This window comes from Polypterus senegalus, chromosome 17, assembly GCF_016835505.1.
Source record: "Polypterus senegalus isolate Bchr_013 chromosome 17, ASM1683550v1, whole genome shotgun sequence".
In the NCBI taxonomy this organism is placed as follows: Eukaryota; Metazoa; Chordata; class Cladistia; order Polypteriformes; family Polypteridae; genus Polypterus; species Polypterus senegalus.
In genome coordinates, this window is record NC_053170.1 from 79,704,505 (window position 1) to 79,724,241 (window position 19,737).

The window sequence follows — 19,737 nt, forward strand, 5'->3', positions numbered from 1 at the left end:
GTGGCAATCTTCTTATAGCCTAGGTCACCTTTATGTAGAGCAACAATTCTTTTTTTCAGATCCTCAGAGAGTTCTTTGCCATGAGGTGCCATGTTGAACTTCCAGTGACCAGGATGAAAGAGTGTGAGAGCGATAACACCAAATTTAACACACCTGCTCCCCATTCACACCTGAGACCTTGTAACACTAACGAGTCACATGATGTATGTTGAGTTATTTTGAAGGGACAGCAAGTTTACACTGTTATACAAGCTGTACACTAACTACTTTACATTGTATCAAAGTGTCATATCTTCAGTGTTGTCCCATGAAAAGATACAATAAAATATTTACAAAAATGTGAGGGGTGTATTCACTTTTGTGAGATACTGTATATATTTGCATAACAGGGTATTCAATTTGTTAGTAGTTTTAGTAGTAAACAACATGAATAAAATTAACAGTATCTTAAGATTTAGATAACTTAAATATTATTGTGAAAACAGAAATAACAAATTCTGGTACAAAACATTTTATCTTTGTATAATTTCTTTTTGACACTTATTTAATCTCTGTACTAACATTTGTCCTGATTTTTCCTTTAGAAAATAACTGGCACTATAAGCTACACTTCAGGAAAAATATCCAGTTTTAATTTTATTTTTTGGATTATTTAGCTGTATTTAATCTGTTTAGTTTGGCAATGATTAAAATTTAGATCTATTTGAAGTATGTTCAGTTTGTATGATAGGCCACAGGAGAATGTAAGAATTTGATTTCTGTGTCCTAATAGGAGCTCATAACTGTTCACACATTGGCATGTTAAACAAAACTCTCATTGCCAACAGCTTTGAATTGAGAAATAGCTAAACTATAAAACTAATTATGCCTGTTTACAGAAATGAATTATGAAAGTTTATCTAATCTAATCTAATCTAATCTAATCTAATGAGGCACCGACAAGAGGATTGGTAGCAACAAAAACCTGCCCTCAGGATTTGAGGAGCAAACTTACTCATTCCTGCTGTAAAGGAAATTACATTTTTTGGCATATTTTATGACACAAATCTTTCTTGTGATAATCTAATTTTCCCTTTCTCTTAAATCCCCAGTTAATACATTTTTTACACAAAAAATATACACTTTCTTAAAAACAATTGTCCAACAAATAATATCCAACAGATAGGTTTTTTGTTTCAAATTTCAGCATAACATCTTTGGAAACAGCACATATAGCTGTCTTCTTTCTGGGAACTGGATCTTCTTCTTAGAGCTGTAAATTAAAAAAAAAGAACAGCAAAAAGGTTTTCTTTGATTAGGTAATTTTAGAAAAGTACATCCTTTAAACATCATGGTTAATGCAAGACTAAAACTATTAAAGAGTTTAATATGAATGTAAAAAATGTTGAACAGAAATATTTTACTAGGTCCTGTACCTTGAAATCCCAGATGACCATAGCTCCATCCATACCAATGCTACTGAACTTGGTGACCTTTGACTTATCTCCTTCCACAATGCATAATTGACTGGAAAAATAAAAGTAAAACCATCAGAACAATTAAACTGAGCCTTGTGAAGGTCTGGCATGCAGCCCAGCACAGATCATACCTTGTGACAGTTGTTATCAGTACAGATTCCACTGGCTAGCAACTTTTATTTGGATAAACCAGACATGAAATGTGGAAAATGTACCTATTATTTTTGTCTGAATTCCTGTACATTAATATCAAGTCACACAAAAATAACTAGAGTTGCTACTTTATAGTGGCTTGAAACCCATATAATACTTGGCAGATGTACCATGTGTGTTGAGTTTATATGTTCTTCTCTTATTTGACTATTTCTTTTTGACTGTCCAGTTTCCTCCGCAATCTGAAGGCGATAGTTTGATTGACAACTCTGAACTGGCTTCCAGCAGGTGCGTGGTTGTGTGTCCTGCAGTGGATGAAATGTTATCTAAAATTTATTTCTGCATGGTACACAGTTCTCCCTATAAGCATGCATAGGAAAGTGGGTTCATAAAAGTGGATGCAAATTATAGCATGGTGACACAGTGGCACTGCTACCTCACTGCTTCAGGAGACTTTGGTTTTCCCAGTCAGATTCTGGAAGATAAATGTTAGATAACTGGGAGTTTTAAATTATACCCATAGAAGATATAGCGGGTTGGACAATGACTGACTGACTGACTGACAGTAGAAGATATAGCTGACTTATGTATGGATGAAAATGAGTTGGTTCCTGCATAATCACCCTTAATACAGTACACTGATCAGCTTGTCTAGCCATCATAATTTGGCCTCTGTCAAAGTTGTTCAGATCCTTACCAATGCCCATGTTTACTGCTTCTAACACACCTTCAAGAACTGACTAATAACTTGCTGCTTAATATATCCCATCTCTTTGACAGGTGTTATTGTCTTCTTATATAATATGCTACCATGGCTATCCATTTGTCTGTCCAGGATTTTAAATCACCTATAGCTCACAAACCGCTTGAACTATTGACCTGAAATTTGGTACACATTACATGACGTCTACTACCCGCTTTTGGGGTAATGATTAACCTCCAAGGTTTTTCCTCTTTTCATTTTTATTTTATCTTATTTTATTGTAGAATCAACTGTTGGCAGCAGCCGTGAGGTGCATACATACGTGTGCCGTTCTCATCCCTACCACCTTCGCCGTCACTTCCCCTACCTCTTCATATCTTAAATCATACTTAAGTCTTCAATCTGCCTTAAGTGCCAGCTTAAGTGAAAAATTAAGGAAAACATACTAAATAATTGCAACACAAACACAGATTTAATCAGTTTTAATGCAAAAAGATGCAGACAAAAGAAGAGAAGAAGCAGGGCGCTAGGGTGGAGAAAAGAAGAGCTGTTCAGGAAGCAGCAACCACATCAACCTCTGAGCAAACGAATGCTAAACGTAAAGAGAAAGAGCACGAAAATTAGGAATGCTCAAGTCAAGTGTATTCACTGCATGTTATTGTGCAGTGCGCCGTTACTGGTAATGAGATCATCAATGTTATCACTTTGCCAGTCAGGTGGTTTTAATGTTACAGATGATGGATGTACTGTATATAGATTTGCATTTGTCATCCTATGTTTTCTACTATGCTGTGTTCAGGACTTCAGGAAGATTTGAGTCAGTGCTGTTATAAAATTATTTTACATTGTAGCTCACAAAGATTTCCGTTATGTTTCTACAGAATTCAATTCAAACATCTCTTAGAGTTAGAAATTAATGTTTATTCTTGTAGATGGTCAATTCAACATTTCATAAAGAAATGTGTGGTTTTTCACTTCTGCATTAATTTAAATAGTTAGAAAATATCTTAATTTCTGCCTGAATCAATAATGAAAATTTTATTCTGGCACCTGATTAACACTGCAATTCAAAATTTTCATTTTTTTATATAAAATGGGATTTTATTTACATTGCAAATGTTGTCTGCAAAACAAATCCAGTCCTGTGGTACATATTCTCAGGTAGATAACTTGGAAACTTAATTGATATGCATATTGAAGGTTACAGTTTTTCCTCAAAATAATTAACTTTAAAGGGAGTAATGCAAGACAATATTCAAAAATCAGTTTTCTGGTCCTATTTTTCCTATATAGAGTTTGCAGGCAGCTAACGCCTATTGCAGTGTTAGGTTATTAACCCTATTTTCTCCAGTTTGCCTTGAATATTTCATTGTTTTTATGATGAGCATTTTTTGTTTTTAGTTTTTGAGGAGCTACAGTATGCTATTTGTAGGACTGCTTAGAACGATATTATTTACTGTGATCACATGTGACACAGTTGAACTCAATTTAAGTATTAATGTTTTGCAATGATAATTGAGTGCAACAAAGTTTTGTTTATTTGTGTCTTATAAAGAGGTAAATGCCAAATGTTTTTTTCACTTACTCAGTTGTCTTTTTTGTGTTAATCAATGGCAAAAAGCTAAAAAATGTATTTACCAGTATACACTGTGTCACACACGTGCGCATGGGAAGCAGCTAAAGGGCTTGAGTGACGGCAGTTCTGAGGCATGCCGGGAGCTGGCAGAGTGCACTGACTCTTTTTCTCTCTTTCCTGTAGACCATTCCCGGGAGATTCCATCTGGCTCTCTTGACATCGCTTCCGGGACTGAGCCAATGGAAGGAGACCTTACTGGCTCCGGCCCCTGTGATGTCACGTCCGGGCTCGAACCAATGGCTAAAGAACACGAGCCTGATCCTTATGACCTCACTTCCTGTCTTCCCCTTTAAAAGCCTTCAGTCTTGTTTTGGACTCATTTGTATGCACATCAGTGCTGTTTATTTTGATAAAAACGACTTTGCAGCCAGCATACCAGAATATACAGGTGGCTGCCCCAAACCTTTATCAGAGTATGTCTTGTTATTGTGACAACTGTAAAACATCAATATGTGAAAAGTCTTAAAGTCTTAGTTACGTGCATACATTATACAAGCACTGCAGATTCTGGTCTTCGGCTAAAATACCTGATGCTGTTCTGATGCACTGTCTCCAGATCAGTGTTTTCATTTTCTTTGGTTGCTTTCTTATCCAGATTACGGAAGTGTTGCATAGCTGATACATTTCCCTTCAGGTTCTGCTTCTGGCCATCAATTTTCCCAACAAACTCTAAATTGTCTGGTGCAGTATAAGAAAACTGAAATAGACTGCAATCATGACCCTAATGAGTAAACAGATAAGTAAGATAATTACACATTTGTTACCATCACCCTGGCTGGAGATCAAAATTTCTGTCACGAATCTCCAGAATTATTAATTTTATCAAGCTAAGTCATAGGTTCTTTCACATTTACTGTTGTATATATTGTTGATCAATAGCTGTAGTCAACTATTCTGTTAGGCACATTCTAACACAGGCATTCCCCAGGGTGTTGTATTCCTGTTATTTTTTATTTAACTTAAGTGAAATGGCAATGATTAATTGGCCTAGAGTGTGTGCACCATGAGGTAGACAGATACCTGTTCAGGACTGGTCCCTGCCTTGTTTCCAATGCCGCCAAAGATGCCCTGGCTTATGCAACACCAAATATAGGTTTTACTTTGATGGATTAGCTGGCAAAAGTTCTTGAGTTATGCATCACACATCTTGTGACACAAGAAGCTGAACTGAAACAATTGAAAGATTGGAATAAACAAAGCTGTTTGTATTGAACAAGAGTTAATAAATAACCATTAATACAGTTAGGTCCATAAGGACATTGGTGCAATTTTTGTACTTCTTTCTCTGTATACCACCACAATGGATTTGAAATTAAGCAGTCAAGATGTGACGGAAGCATAATGTCTAATGTCTCCTGTTTTTACAAGAACTGGTTACTTCCTCCAATTGATGATTTTTCCATGATCTAATTTATGTTGGTAAGTAGTTCATTCCTCACTGTATTGGCATACTCTCTTGGTGCCCATTCTCACTAAATCTTTAATGGAGAAGGCCAGTGTATGCACATAAATTATAATAATAATAATAATTCTTTGCATTTATGTAGCACTTTTCTCAATACTCAAAGCACTCAGCAATTGCAGGTTAAGGGCCTTGCTCAAGGGCCCAACAGAGCAGAGTCCTTATTACAATTTACGGGATTCGAACTGGCAACCTTCCGATTACCAGTGCAGATCCCTAGCCTCAGAGCCACCACTCCGTTATAGCCATAACCCACTGCATAATTATGACATTAACACAATTACACAGTAGATTTCAGTGCAATCTGTGATACCCACAGTAGGCAGGACATTTCTACTTTTAGCATTATCATTTTTGTAAAGAAATTTACCTTATGTTGGTAGGCTAGTGATAAAGCAAATGGCATAATATTTAGACCAATGTTTCAGTTTCAGTAGAGGGACCTTCTTTGTAAAGTTTTCATGTTATCTCCATGTTTATGTGTTTTTTTCAAAGGATACTATTATTTTTCACAGTCCAAAGCTATTTACTTTAGGCTGATTGCTAACATTAAGTTCACATATGTATGAAATGTAATGGATTGGTGCCAAATTTCTGGTTAATTTCCTGCCTTATACTTAGTGCTGCAAAGATATTCTCATTCACAATGCAACCCTATAGTAGATAAATGGGTTCAGGAGATGGATGAATGGGTGTACTGTAACTAACGTTATTCGTGTGAATAATCCCTGATATTTGAATTTGATTATGCTGTCAGCTGATTATTTTTCACACAATAATGACACAAAGTGTGTGAGTGCTGTACTATTTGAAATTAATGTTTTCTCAAAATGGTGGGTCCCATTAAGAATTTCTTGTAGACTGAAAAATGAAATGAAAATTCATAACAGCAGTACTGTAAAGAAGGCCAACATATCTGTGCAAGTACTTATCTTTCTCTAGCACAGTTTGGATCTGACAAACCTACTGTACCTAGAAATTTAAGGCTGTGCGCGAATTCAGGACTTTTCTAGTATGCATTCCGTATGCATTACTGTGAAAGAGACACTGCATTAACCCCAGTAAATACTGTGCCATATGGTTATGCCATATTCCAGGGGCATAAAATGCTTTTACAAAAATATGACATTCCTATAATGCAATAATTGATCAAGAAGTATATTATTTACTTCTACATACATATTATGCAGATCTACCAAGCACATTTATCCATGACTGATAAATCTATAGCCTGTGACATTTATTTTTTATTCTGCTCCTGCCCGGCTCTTTCAAATGTTTTTATTTTGTAGGAATTAAGAAAGGGAATATAAAATTAACCAAATACAATCAATGGGAAACTTAAATCCTGAGGAGCTGAAATGTTTGCAGGTTTGAAGCCACCAGTTATTTCTTTGTTATGGGACATCTATCCAAATTATATTCCTTATTCAATTATCAAGGTACTGTACATTCTGGCTGTATCCAAAATATTAGGGCAGAGATGTATTTTTCTTACTCATTTTGTAGCAAATCACCTACTTTCAATTATTTTTGCAATCATTCAATTACAAATAGTGCAATCTTTCAGCTGTCAGAAGTAGGACCTAATTAATTTACTACCATAAATTCAAAACCAAAAAAAAAACACTCAAAGGAAACTTGTAGCTGGAACATACAACTTATTTTCAAAGATGTGCCCAAGCTTTTTTTTAGCATTTTTAGAGACGTTTAAGCATAAGCAAAGGGGAAGCAGGTGCTTTTAAGCTTCAAGTTGCTAGCACCTACTTTTAAACATGTGTGTGCAGGTAAGAATTTTATTGCACTCTGTGCATGAAACAATAATGCCACTGTAAATCTACAGACTACTTACTAGCCCTACCAGTCTGCCTTCTCATGGAACTGTGCCATGCATCGCAAGAGAAGAGCAAGAACCTAAGACAGACATGTCCTCCTTCAAAACATTTGTAGGGAATGTCACACATTTTCCAGACAAAAAGCATGAGTACCCCCTTGAAGTTGTAGGTAGTCATATTAGGGGAAAAAATGTTTTTTATCACTGTAGCTTGGTTTTATTTTATTTCAAAGGAACATTCCTTGCAAATAAATGAATCCAACTGGGTTTCCTTTATATTCATAATAATGTCGTGTAGCCATGCAGCATATATTTAAAAATGATAATCATGACACATAAAGCTACTTAATTAGATTTTAAAGTTGAATAATATCAGTATATAGTTTAGAGTAATTAGGACTGTTTAAGAGGGAAAAAGATGCTCTTACCGCTGCAACTATTTCTGTTTCACTGACGTAAAGCAAGCACAGGAGAGGGAGAAATTCTGTCTTGAACTGAGTAATGCTAAAACACAAAAAGATCTGTAAGTGAGTGACAAAAATGAAATATATAATAGTAACTAAAACAGTTGATAGGAATAACAAAAAACAGTGGTACTTTTCAGGTGGGTTCTTTGCACTAAACTAAATCAAGTGGAAACAAATTTTAATTTCCTCTAAAAAAAAATGAATTTGATTTTTATTTTGGTAAATGTTCCTATATCCCACAGACATGCAGGTTAGCTTGATTGGCTTACATGAGTGAGTGTGCCCTGTGATGGACCACTCAGTCTAGGGCTGTTTCCTGCCTTGCACCTGATGCTTCCTTGTATAGGCTACAACCACTGTAATAAGTGAACTCATAAAGTAAATAAATCACACCAGAAGCATAACAAAATTACTATAAACAGTGTATTCTCCAGTGTTAACAAAAGTTTTTTTGATGCAGCCTTTAACTTCTTCAGATTTTTCTTAAGACATGAAACGCTTAATAAAGTAATGCGTGGTATAGCCAGTATTTGAAACGCTTAATAAAGTAATGAGTGGTAAAGCCAGTATGTTTGCAGATTTTCATGAAAAAAACTATTTTCTATTAATTACTTTATTACAAAAATGAACTATAAAGAATGCCTAAATTGCATTTTGTTTAATAGAAAGTCATTAAAACATTAGAACAGTCTAGATGAGAACAGGCCATTCAGCCCAACAAAGCTTGCCAGTCCTATCCACTTAATTCTTCTAAAAAAACATCAAGTCTAGTTTCGAAAGTGCCTAAAGTCTTACTACCTACCACGCTACTTGGTTGTCTATTCCAAGTGTCTATGGTTCTCTGTGTAAAGAAAAATTTCTAATTTCTCTGCGAAATTTACCTGTAAGAAGTTTCCAACCATGCTCCCGTGTTCCTGATGCACTCATTTTAATATAACAGTCTCGATTCACTGTACTAATTCCTAACACCTCAGTCATGTCTCCATAATTTATCCCCTGTAGCCCTAGAATCAGCCTAGTTGCTCTTCTCTAGACCTTTTCTAGTGCTGCTATGTCCTTTTTGTAGCCTGAAAAGCAAAACTGCACACAGTACCCCAAATGAAGCCTCATCAGTGCATTGTAAAGCTTGAGCATAACCTTGTGGTGTTATGGGTCCACAGCTCGTTGAGAAAAGGCCATTCATTTTAAATAAATAATCACCGCACCCGAGGCGGCTTCGTGAGGGCGTTGTTGTAGCGAGCAGCGGGCAGTCGTCGATGTGGGCGTTTCTCACCGTGTGCACAATCACATTCGTGATTGCTCCCGTGGCTAGTGCTACAGCTGTGATGGCCCCATACGTTTTAAAAAGAAGCGTGAGTCGGTTGTGGAGGGGTGTAAAAAGGAGATGAGGAAAGAGGACGGAGGTTACAGGGAGCGAGGAAGCAGGCGGTGCGTGAGTGTGGTGAGCGCGACGCTCGTGGGCAGCTGCGAGGAAGCTGGGTGTTAGGCCGACACCCAGGTGTTTGAGTTGAGGTTGCTCCCGCTGAGCGACCATGTAGCGGGAGTGACCAGGTGAAAGCGACGAGCCGCAGAAGGCCGCGGAAAGGCAGCGGAAGTCGGGAGGCTTGGTGGTGGAGTCCCCAATGTGTGCGTCCTGGCTATTGGAGTAATCAAGTCTCGGGGACTGGGATGAGTGCCATACCGGAGCCAGGGATCGGGAGGTCTCCAGTCTCGCGTGTGTTGTAGGAGGGCAGCTGCAGAGAGCGTCTTGCCTGCTGCTAAGCCCAAACGGGATAAGCAGGTGAGACGCTAACAGAAACGCTAATAAACGATGCACCGGATTTGTTGTTTTAAAGAACTGCTTCCATGAGAAGATTTTAACCTCTCGTTTTAAAGGATTGTTTTTTCTATTGTTTTAACCACCACGTTTTTTTCATTTTATGGATTATTTATTGAAACTGCACTATTTATGGAACACTTGTTTTGATGGACAATTTTTAATAAAAGCACTGTTTTCACTTTTAACCATCCCCTTGCTAAGATGCTCAATTATTGCCTTCACTGACTAGCTCTCTCGGTTTCATTATCGACGGTGTTGGGTTCAAGGGTTCCCAAGCATCAAAGGGAGTGTGGAGCCAGAACCCACATCGTCACAAACCTCCTTAGATTTGTACTCCACACATCAAGGCGCTATATAACCTAACATTCTGTTTGCCTTCTTAATGGCTTCTGAACACTGTCTGAAAGTTTATAGCGTGGAGTCCACTATGATTTCTAAATCCTTCTCATAAGGTGTACTCTTGATTTTCAGATCACCCATTGTGTATTTAAACCTAACATTTTTACTTCATATGTGTAATACTTTACATTTACTGACATTAAATTTCATCTGCCACAAATCTGTCCAAGCCTGCTTGCTGTCCATGTCCTTCTGTAATGATTTAAAGGATTCCAAATTATCTGCCATCCACCTATCTTGGTATCATCTGAAAACTTAACCAGCTTGTTACTTAAATTCCTATCCAAATAATTTACATATATATATATTAAAAATAGCAGCACCCCTAGCATTGACCCATGTGGAACACCACTCTTAACATCAACCTATTCTAATAAGGTTTCTCACACCATAACCCTCTGCTTCCTGTGTCTGAGCCAATTCTGCACCCATCTACAAACATCACCCTGAACTCCTACTTCTTTTAGTTTGATGTGGCACGTTATCAAATGCTTTCTGAAAGTCAAGATAAATAATATCATTTGCTCCACTTTGATCATACCCTTTTTTTACTTCCTCATACAATTCCAGCATGTTATTAAAACACGACCTCCCTCTTCTCAACCCATGCTGACTTTTCAGAAAAACTCCTCTACTTGCCATGTGCTGCTAACTATCCTTAATAATTCCTTCTATTAATTTTCCTGTGATGCATATCAAGCTTAATGGGCTATAGTTGCTTGGATCTGCCCTGTCACCTTTTTATATAATGGGATAATATTAGCCATTTTCCAGTCCATCTGAATCTCCCCAGTGCACAGTGAGATACTCTGAAGTAGCTGAAAGGATGAATTAATGGTGGTTATGCAGACACATGCCAGCAATGAACAACAGCTATAAATGCTGTTCAGACTCCTGCGGGGCTATCTAGCCTTTTATGGATGAATGGGACCACCAGGGTGAGGAGGACAACACTAGAAGTTTAACAGGGAAAGGACTGGCCCAGAACTGCTTTAGTGAAAATCAGAAGTGACCATCAAAATACTCCTGGAACTACACTTAAAAGAAATCAAATGTTATTAAACTGGAAAAGCAAAAGACAAAAAAAAAAAACCTACTAAAAATAGGCACTTTGCAACGGATGTTTTAAGCAAGCAGATGCAGCCGAGGGGTTGTGAGGGTGCTGGCGACACACTAACAGTGACTCATGACTCAAATGTGGTTCATGACCCACTGGTTGAAAAACACTGATCTAAAGAGAAAATCACAGACCGGTAACATTACATAACAGAACTTATTTTCTAGTATTACTAAGCAGTAGGCCAGTGATGCCAGCTAATAATCTCTAGTATCAGAATGTTTTGCAGGTAATGTCACTTATTTTAGAGTCTCTAAAATCATTTCATATGAAGTTCTAAAATGTAAAGATAAAAAACAGGGTTATTACCCTAAAACACCACCATCTGGTTACAAACCAGTAAAGTTTTTTAAAAGATGGAACCAGTAATTAAGCACAATTCAGGGAAGATAAGAAGCTTTAATGGCTAATTAATTGTCCTGGAAAAATGAAAACTACTTTTTTTTGAGCAATAGAATCTTTCTCTTGATGCTGTTTAAGGTCTTCATGGACCTGGGCAGGATACCAGTCCCTCACAGGGGAAATCTACATACAAAACTACACTAACCCACCACCAAATGAGAACTGATGATTAAACAGGCAAGCTTTCCTTAGTAATATGGGAGCATTAATGTAATAATACAGTAGTGTAGTGGGGCTCAATGCTGAGACCCAAAGTCTGAGATATGGTGCTAGGGAGACATTAGGAAATGAGGCACACTGCATTATCTCAGTTTCTTAAAAACTGTAATCTGTTCCATATTCAGGTTGACTTATTGAAGCATTCAATCAGTGTAGCATAATGCAGTTGTCTGGAAAAACACTGAAAGACTGGCCAAGACTTGTGCTCATAAATTACATCTTATTTTAAAATTGCACCTTGCTAACAATATTGTTATAATTAATATGTTGCTGAGATTTTTGGAAATGAAATATCTGAAGAAAATAAAAATAGGTCTCTAAATAAAGAAAAACACAGGCTTAATGGTACATCTTATGACCTCGCCTTCTTTTCTGGGAGGAGACCTGGGGACCTGCCCTCTGTGCCAAGAGTAAAAAAAAAGTAAATATGAAGTTCAGATTTGTTAAAGCAAATTTTTTAGGCAACAAAACAGAATATTTTAACACCACACTTGACAACACTGCAGCAAACACTTCAACAACTAGAAGCAACTGTGTTAAACATCATTATAAAATTGTTTTAAAATAGCAGTAAGCACCTGCACAAAATGAAGTTAGGCATGTCTGCACTTAAATTCATTATCTCATTTAAAGACATTGTCTCCAGTCTTCATGACTAGCCTGATAGGTCCAGTGGCAAAAAAAATTAAAATAGTGCTAGAAACCAGAGTAGATTATTTTCTTTCCATTATTATGTTTTGCGGCGGCACGGTAGCGCAGTAGGGAACGCTGCTGCCTCGCAGTTAGGAGACCCAGGTTCACTTCCCGGGTCCTCCCTGCATGGAGTTTGCCTGTTCTCCCCGTGTCTGCATGGGTTTCCTCCGGGTACTCCGGTTTCCTCCCACAGTCCAAAGACATGCAGGTTAGGTACATTGGCGATTCTAAATTGTCCCTAATGTGTGCTTGGGGTGTGTGTGTGTGCACCCTGCGGTGGGCTGGCGCCCTGCCTGGGGTTTGGTTCCTGCCTTGTGCCCTGTGTTGGCTGGGATTGGCTCCAGCAGACCCCCATGACCCTGTAGTTAGGATATAGAGGGTTGGATAATGGATGAATGGATGTTTTGTAAAGGTTCCTGAACCCATCTAAGTAAATTTGTAGTTCAGCTTGATCCCACTCTGTATGTGGAGATCTAGGAAGATGTTCTCAAGGCAATGATACGTCAAGATCACTGACTGGTTTCATCCTGTGTTATCATACAGATGAGTACCCTAAACATTGTTTTAAGTATTCCTTTTAGTATTTTGCAATTATTTTGTCAAATACTCCCCTTTTTATGTAAAGGAGATTAATAATGCAAGTACTTATATGAACAACACCAGCATAACTTAGAAACATTGATTTTAGTGAAGTGCAGTATACTGGAGGACATCAAAAACTTTGGTAGAAAGTTTGTGTCCTACACAATATAAAAGAAAGGTTAGCACAGTAAGAAACAAGACTTCATTCCTCTAAATATGTAGGCCCTTAAGTGTCCACCTGGACTCAGACCATAAGCACACTTTTATTTTTTGGTTCTGAAATTTTTGTTGATACTGGCAAAAGTTCACAAATGCATCTCTCTAAAATAAAAAAAAATCCTGTGGAATGAATGACAAGGAGACAATACGTAATCTTCACGTTAAGATCATGAAAGACATATAAAAGAACCGCGAGACAAAAGAGAATGGGCAAAAAAAAATCAGTAGTGCAAAGGGAAGCAGCACACACAGACACAGGTGTCTCAGTGCATATAAAGCGTATAAAGGACAATACGTTATAAATGAAATGTCGACGAATAAAAGATCGCATTACCGCAAAAAAAAGGAAATCATCAGGACCAGGTGTAATTGAAAAAATAGCAGGACAAAGCGAGGTCAGAAATAAAAGGAAAAGAGCAGAAAAAGTCTTTTCGCATTCGCAAGATTCAATGCACAAAACGTAGATTTACACAATAATGGAATATACGTTATGAGAATCTGTGGACCTGCAACAGTTAAAGCAACAACAAGTTTCATTTCAAAGAAAACACAATTCGGTCAGGTGTATATTCATGATCACGGAGAAGCAATCACAACACGAGCAGCAGAGACACAAAGTCGCAAAAAGGACAGCAGCTGTACAGGCTTTAAAAAGATCAAAGGGCAGCGCGATAGCAGCCCGTCCTGAAAGAAAGAATTTAACCACACCTGGGGCCGGAAATAAAAGACAAGTATTGTTTTTACCACGTCACGCGAGGCCAGGCAGTGAGCCATCATTTAAAACAAGTCTACAGACATCTAACCTACCAGTTGTTGGATTGCGTGTGGCAGACTAGCATCATGTGCTCCCAGCTCTTAAAAGAACAATATGCGACAAGCAGAAGAGGCAGCTCGCAAGCAACAAAAAGACAGCAGATGATACAAAGGGATATCCTTAGCGTGCGTTCAGCCACTTCCCCTTTCACAACACAAACAGCATTATACGTCTGGCAAGAAAGAGATTTAACCATGCATGGGGCTGGAAATAAAGGACAAATATTGTTTTTGCAAAATGCATATTTAACAATTCCCAAGAAAATAACAATCTCTTTAAATTGTGTATTGCCTGCCTAAGGTAAAGTCATCCCTGATGGAGGATCGCAGGAATCGTGGGAAAGAGGGGTCCTTTCATCGGATTAGCGATATTTCAGATGTGGAATGGCAAAATGGGGGAGACAGCTTGATGAATGAGGACTCCAGGACTTAAAACAAATCCAAATCATATTATGTGATATCATCTAATGTGAAATTCTACTCCGTACTTCCAGAATTTTTATTTTTATACTGTATTGAAGATTTATTCTGTTCTATGTATTGTACTGTATTGTATTGACCCCCTTCTTTTTGACACCCACTGCACAACCAACCTACCTGGGAACTGCCTTTTCCAAGGTTTCTTCGATTTTTTTCCCTACAAGGGTTTTTTTTGGGAGTTTTTTCTGGTCTTCTTAGTGGGACAAGGCTAAGGGGCTGTCAAGAGGCAGGGCCCGTTAAAGATCAGTGCGGCACTTCTTGTGTGATTTTGGGCTATACAAAAATAAATTGTATTGTATATCCGGTAAACCAAACACGAGGGTGGGTGAGCGAAACGAGCAGGAGGTGGAGCCCCCTAGTCTTACAAAATATCAGTCAACATTCAACATAACTAAATGTGTCACCAAAAACAGCTTAAATTATCTGCCAGATATTTATAGCTTTCATTTTTTTAATATTATTAATAAGTGTTGCAAAGCAGAGCAAGATCATGACCTTTTTTTAAACATGTTTAGTATTATGTAAAAAATGAAGAAAGAAAAATAAGGGACTTGATTAATTTGATTAATCAAATGAACCATAAATTATTGCTTCCTGATATAAAGGTTACAGTGACCACTACCTATCGGGAATGGTCTTTCTCTAAATTATAACTGGTCACGAACAGGATGCAGTCAACTAGAGAGACAGTCAACAGTCAGGATGCAGTCAACAAGAGAGACTTGAAAACCTCACCTGCATGCTGATTAAAAGTGAGTAAAAAAAGTGAGTAGAAGTGAAATCTTAAGGAACCTGGCTCTAACAAAAATCACTTAGTCCTAACTCTATTTTTTTTTTCCAGAATCTGCAAAAAACACTAATAAAGGATATGCCTATTTTAAATGATTGGTTATTGTTAACTTATTGGTAAGCTGAAGAATGACAATTTTACATTGCTTTGCATGTGCATTTTATTTGTCTGACATTACATTGTGTGTTCACTAATGATGTTGCTTAGCTCTGTCCGTGCCTCTAAATATAGAGCTGCTGTTGTACTGAACCAGTTTAAAGTGGTTAAAAATTAACTTTTGTGATTTTATTCAGTATGTTACTGTACATGTACAAGAATTGTAATGTTAGCCATTTACAACAGTATTAATGAATTAGAAATATGAAATTTAGGTTTTTTGGAATATTTTATTTTAGATAGACTGATCATAAAGACAGGAAGACACTAGTGTGAAAGAAGCACAAACTTTGGTTGGAAAGTATGGGCAACTTCAAAGTATTATAGCCGTGCAATTTAAGATATTCTAAATGGAGGCTAACTAAAATACTGGGAGGTAACAACTGGAAAAAGGATCTGCTAATTCTATACATTGACTGTGCTAAGAATTTCTAATTTCTGGAGCAGTGAAGTGAATCTCTTTCAATGCATTACCATTCAATCCAGGCTTCTTCCACATCTTTTTGGGAATTCATTTCAAAAATAAAAGTAATATTTTTACCATTGTAAGATAGTTCTATCGGAATTAAAGTATGAGCCCATTATTGTTGTAAAATAACCATAAATATGTGACTGTTTTAGAGCGAAATGAAGGTAAGAATTATTCCTTCACGGCTGTAGAAACATGGGTTCAATTTCCAGATGGGTCACTGTACGTATTCAATTCAACAGTTTTCTTTGTGTCCACATTGTTGCTCTCTGGATATTCCTGTTTGCTCTAACACTCTGAAGATGTACATAACCAGTCAAAGGTTTTCAAACACCTCAATTTTTCCAATTTAAATTGAAATTAAAGCAGTTCAAGTCCAGTGAATAACCTGAAGTGGTACAAAGGTTAGCAGTAAACTGCCAGAGGTTAATAAAGAATTTAAAGTTACCAAAAACTGAGAAATAACATAATTTTCAGAGTTAAACAAAATGTCTTGCTTAGGAAGCAAGTAATGGAGCTAACAATTTTCAGCATTTTTGCTGCAATGGAAGTTAATTGATCCTAAAACAGTTCCTAGTAATAGCAAGTCAGAATATGTACTGTATGTATGGTGTAACAGTCATGTACATTAACTGTTTTCAGACTGGCAGCATTTTTCATTTTTGTTTATTTAATTCATTAAAGTGCGGCATGGTGGCACAGTGCTGCTGCCTTGCAGTTAGGGGGCCTGGGTTCGCTTCCCGGGTCCTCCCTGTGTGGAATTTGCATGGAGTTTGCATGTTCTCCCCATGTCTGCGTGGGTTTCCTCCCACAGTCCAAAGACATGCAGGTTAGGTGCATTGGCAATCCTAAATTGTCCCTAGTGTGTGCTTGGTGTGTGTGTGTGCCCTGTGGTGGGCTGGCACCTGCCTTGCACCCTGGCTCCAGCAGACCCCTGTGACCCTGTGTTAGCATATAATGGGTTCAAAAATGACTGACTAATTCATTAAAGTACATATGTAAATGCCTAGTATGAAATAACCTCTCTCAAGGTAAATCTGAAATAGTTATTATTCAGTAATTGAGATTGCAGAGGATGGCTCTTTGTTATAAATTAGATGATCTTGAAAATTCACAACGTCTTTTTAAATGGCAGTTTTTGAAATTTCAAACATTTGTACATTGTACTCTATGCAAGATATTTCAACGAAAACTGAACTTTTCCAGTAAGTTTGCTGGAAGAGTAAGTGAGCTTAATTTCAATGAAATCCATCCACTAGGAGGCAAGTTGTTTCATGCAGACATACACACAAACAAAAATAAGTGCTTCTCAATTTATGCAAACACATCTTAACGTGGATTAAGAAAATTGTTGGGTGGATATAACTACTGTAAGTTAAGCAAAGCACTAGATTCCATTGAAACCACTAGATAACAGTATATACATATATGTGCAGTTCCTCTGTGATATAGGATGTGATATTTGTTCATTTGCAACATAATTTAGTTTAGTTTGTAGTGTACATACCTCTTGCCTTTGTTTGCATCAGCAACATTGACAGTGCTGTTGTGACTGGTCCATGCCAAGGAGTCTCCTGAAGGAGAGAAACAAACACTGTGCACCCACCCTCCACTATCACCATGCTCAAACATCATCTCTGCAAATGGCATCTTGCTACCCCAAGCAGTGGCCCCAGGCTTCTCCTCAATCTCCTTGATATAAGTCGAAAATATTCTAGAAGCAATCAAAAAATATGATCCACATGTATCTCATCTGACAAAGACCATGTTTTTGTTTCAAAGCAAATAGGTTTTACCTTTAAAATGAATTACAGCCAAAATTTGTATCAGCAATAGAAAACTTATAAATTTAGCAAGTCAATATATAGAAAGATAGTACCTGCACTGAAAGTCCGAGGATCCAGCAGCAAGAAGAATGTTATTGGGGTGCCAATCTAGACTCAATACTGTGGATCTGATGGATTTCTTAATATGCTTGCTTAGCCACCTGCATTCAGAAACAAATACTGAGTAATAAAAACAAATATGCATTTAGTCATACTACAGGACTTATCAAAAATAGCTATATTTCATCCACCAAGTATAGCAGGCATTTGTGTTAAGTGAAAAAAGGTATGATTCAGTTGAAGATGCAGGTCAACATACCAAAGTTAGTAGTTGTACTCTTTACAAGCACAGCTAAATGTTTACTAGTTATAAGCAGTCAGGTTATTAGGCTAACATCTATTGTATATGATGCCATGTCTTGATGCAGGGACTGCTTGAATTTAAAATGCTTACATTACTTTAGAGGATCACCTACTTGTTTACCAGCGTATTATCCAGGACCAACTTTGTTTTCCTATTGGTCTCCCATCTATTTAGAGATCATGGCAAACTTTAGAATCTGCAGTCTGTCAAAACAGGATTGCCAGTAAGCCTGGTTTACAGCAGCCATGCAGTAAACAGAACTGCCATAATAATGAATTGTGAAAGCAGCTAGTACTTTTTAGCAGCTATATTCAGGGTAATATGAGGGAAAACCAATCACCCCCAGAAAACATGGAGTATGTTAGATACTTCTTTAAATTGCTTAAGAAAAAAAGTCAGGAATTATATTTTACACTATTTTTCTGATTTGAATTTAATGGTCCATTCTAAGTGCTACTGAGAGAAAGAAAAATATATAGAGATTTTAATAAGTATAACAGACTTACATCTTGCATACAGTGTTATCCATTCTCTAGAAATTACCAGTGCAATAAACTAAACCCAGTACTCAGATGTTCCCACTCTGATTTTGGCAGAAACTGACATACACAAGTATTTTTTTTCTTTTTTAAAGAAGGTTCTACTGCTTCTTACCAGTCATTTTCTTTTTCAAAGTAGCAGATGGAAATAATCTGAGCCCCACTGCCCAGAGCAAACTTATTTTCTTGGGGAGACCATTTAACACAGGTGGCAGCCCTGTTAATTCGCAATAGTACAAGAGTTGGCTTCCACACTCCATCTTTTAGACTCCATACATATGCATTTCGGTCTGAAGCACATGTCACTATGCGGTTAGATACTGGAGCCCAGTCAATACCTGAAAAATAAAAACATAGTAATACATAGCGGCATTGGTAGTATGTACTGTAATGTTTCCAGTCATCAGAGAAACAGAAGGGCTAATTCATATATATACTTTTTGCATAATTTGAAATTTTAAAGAACTTCTAGGAGTTTCAACAAAAATACACCTCCATTTTTATTGTTCAATTGTGGTAGCTGAAGCAGTAGTCTACAGTGATCTTGAGCTTACATAAGACAGGCATGCTAAACATCTAATGTAGACAAAATCTGAAGGTGCCAAATTTCAGATAGACTAGTGGATCCCAAATTATTTTAATCGCATATCCCTTTTCAACTTGGTAAATAATTTGGAACCCAAACCTGAATATTTTTATTTAGATAAAACAACAAATTAAAAAATCTAAAATAATTTATTTGAAATACACAAAAATCCTCCAGATTGATAAAAGAAAAACAAACATTATTAATGCAAATATAATTAATTTATCATCCTTCTTTCTTTTTAGTAACCTGTGAAAATTTGGTTTAATTGTGGATAGATGAATTCTGATATCAGGAGTTGCATCCTACTTACTTCTGTATTTTGTTTTTGTGGCAGTATAGAGAGATCATCTACTTTCATATAAATATGTGGTAGGCACTAAAAAAGTAACAATCAAAAAATTGCCTTTTTGAATAAATGTGGATATTCTTCTTTTAAGTAACACCAACACTCATTTAAAGAAACTCATCACATTTTACTTTTGTTTGGTTGCTGAAGAAAATGTATCATTGTAGAAGAATACTGCAAGGTCCTCTCATAAATTCAAATCT

The 19,737-nt window shown here is 37.0% G+C and overlaps 1 protein-coding gene across 2 annotated transcripts in view; it reads right to left on the reverse strand.

Moving 5' to 3' along the window:
• Window positions 1-340: 340 nt before the first annotated feature.
• zgc:86896 (uncharacterized protein LOC415190 homolog) overlaps window positions 341-19,737 on the reverse strand; it is a 46,058-nt gene continuing 26,661 nt past the window's right edge. For both annotated transcript variants that reach the window (XM_039739666.1, XM_039739665.1), the window contains 7 exons: window positions 18,715-18,937; window positions 17,750-17,857; window positions 17,378-17,584; window positions 7,674-7,749; window positions 4,477-4,670; window positions 1,416-1,506; window positions 341-1,252 (listed from right to left, as the gene is read on the reverse strand). In XM_039739666.1, coding sequence (XP_039595600.1) covers window positions 1,247-1,252; window positions 1,416-1,506; window positions 4,477-4,670; window positions 7,674-7,749; window positions 17,378-17,584; window positions 17,750-17,857; window positions 18,715-18,937 — 905 coding nt within the window. In that variant the 3' untranslated portion in view covers window positions 341-1,246. The remainder of the gene's footprint in view (window positions 1,253-1,415; window positions 1,507-4,476; window positions 4,671-7,673; window positions 7,750-17,377; window positions 17,585-17,749; window positions 17,858-18,714; window positions 18,938-19,737) is intronic.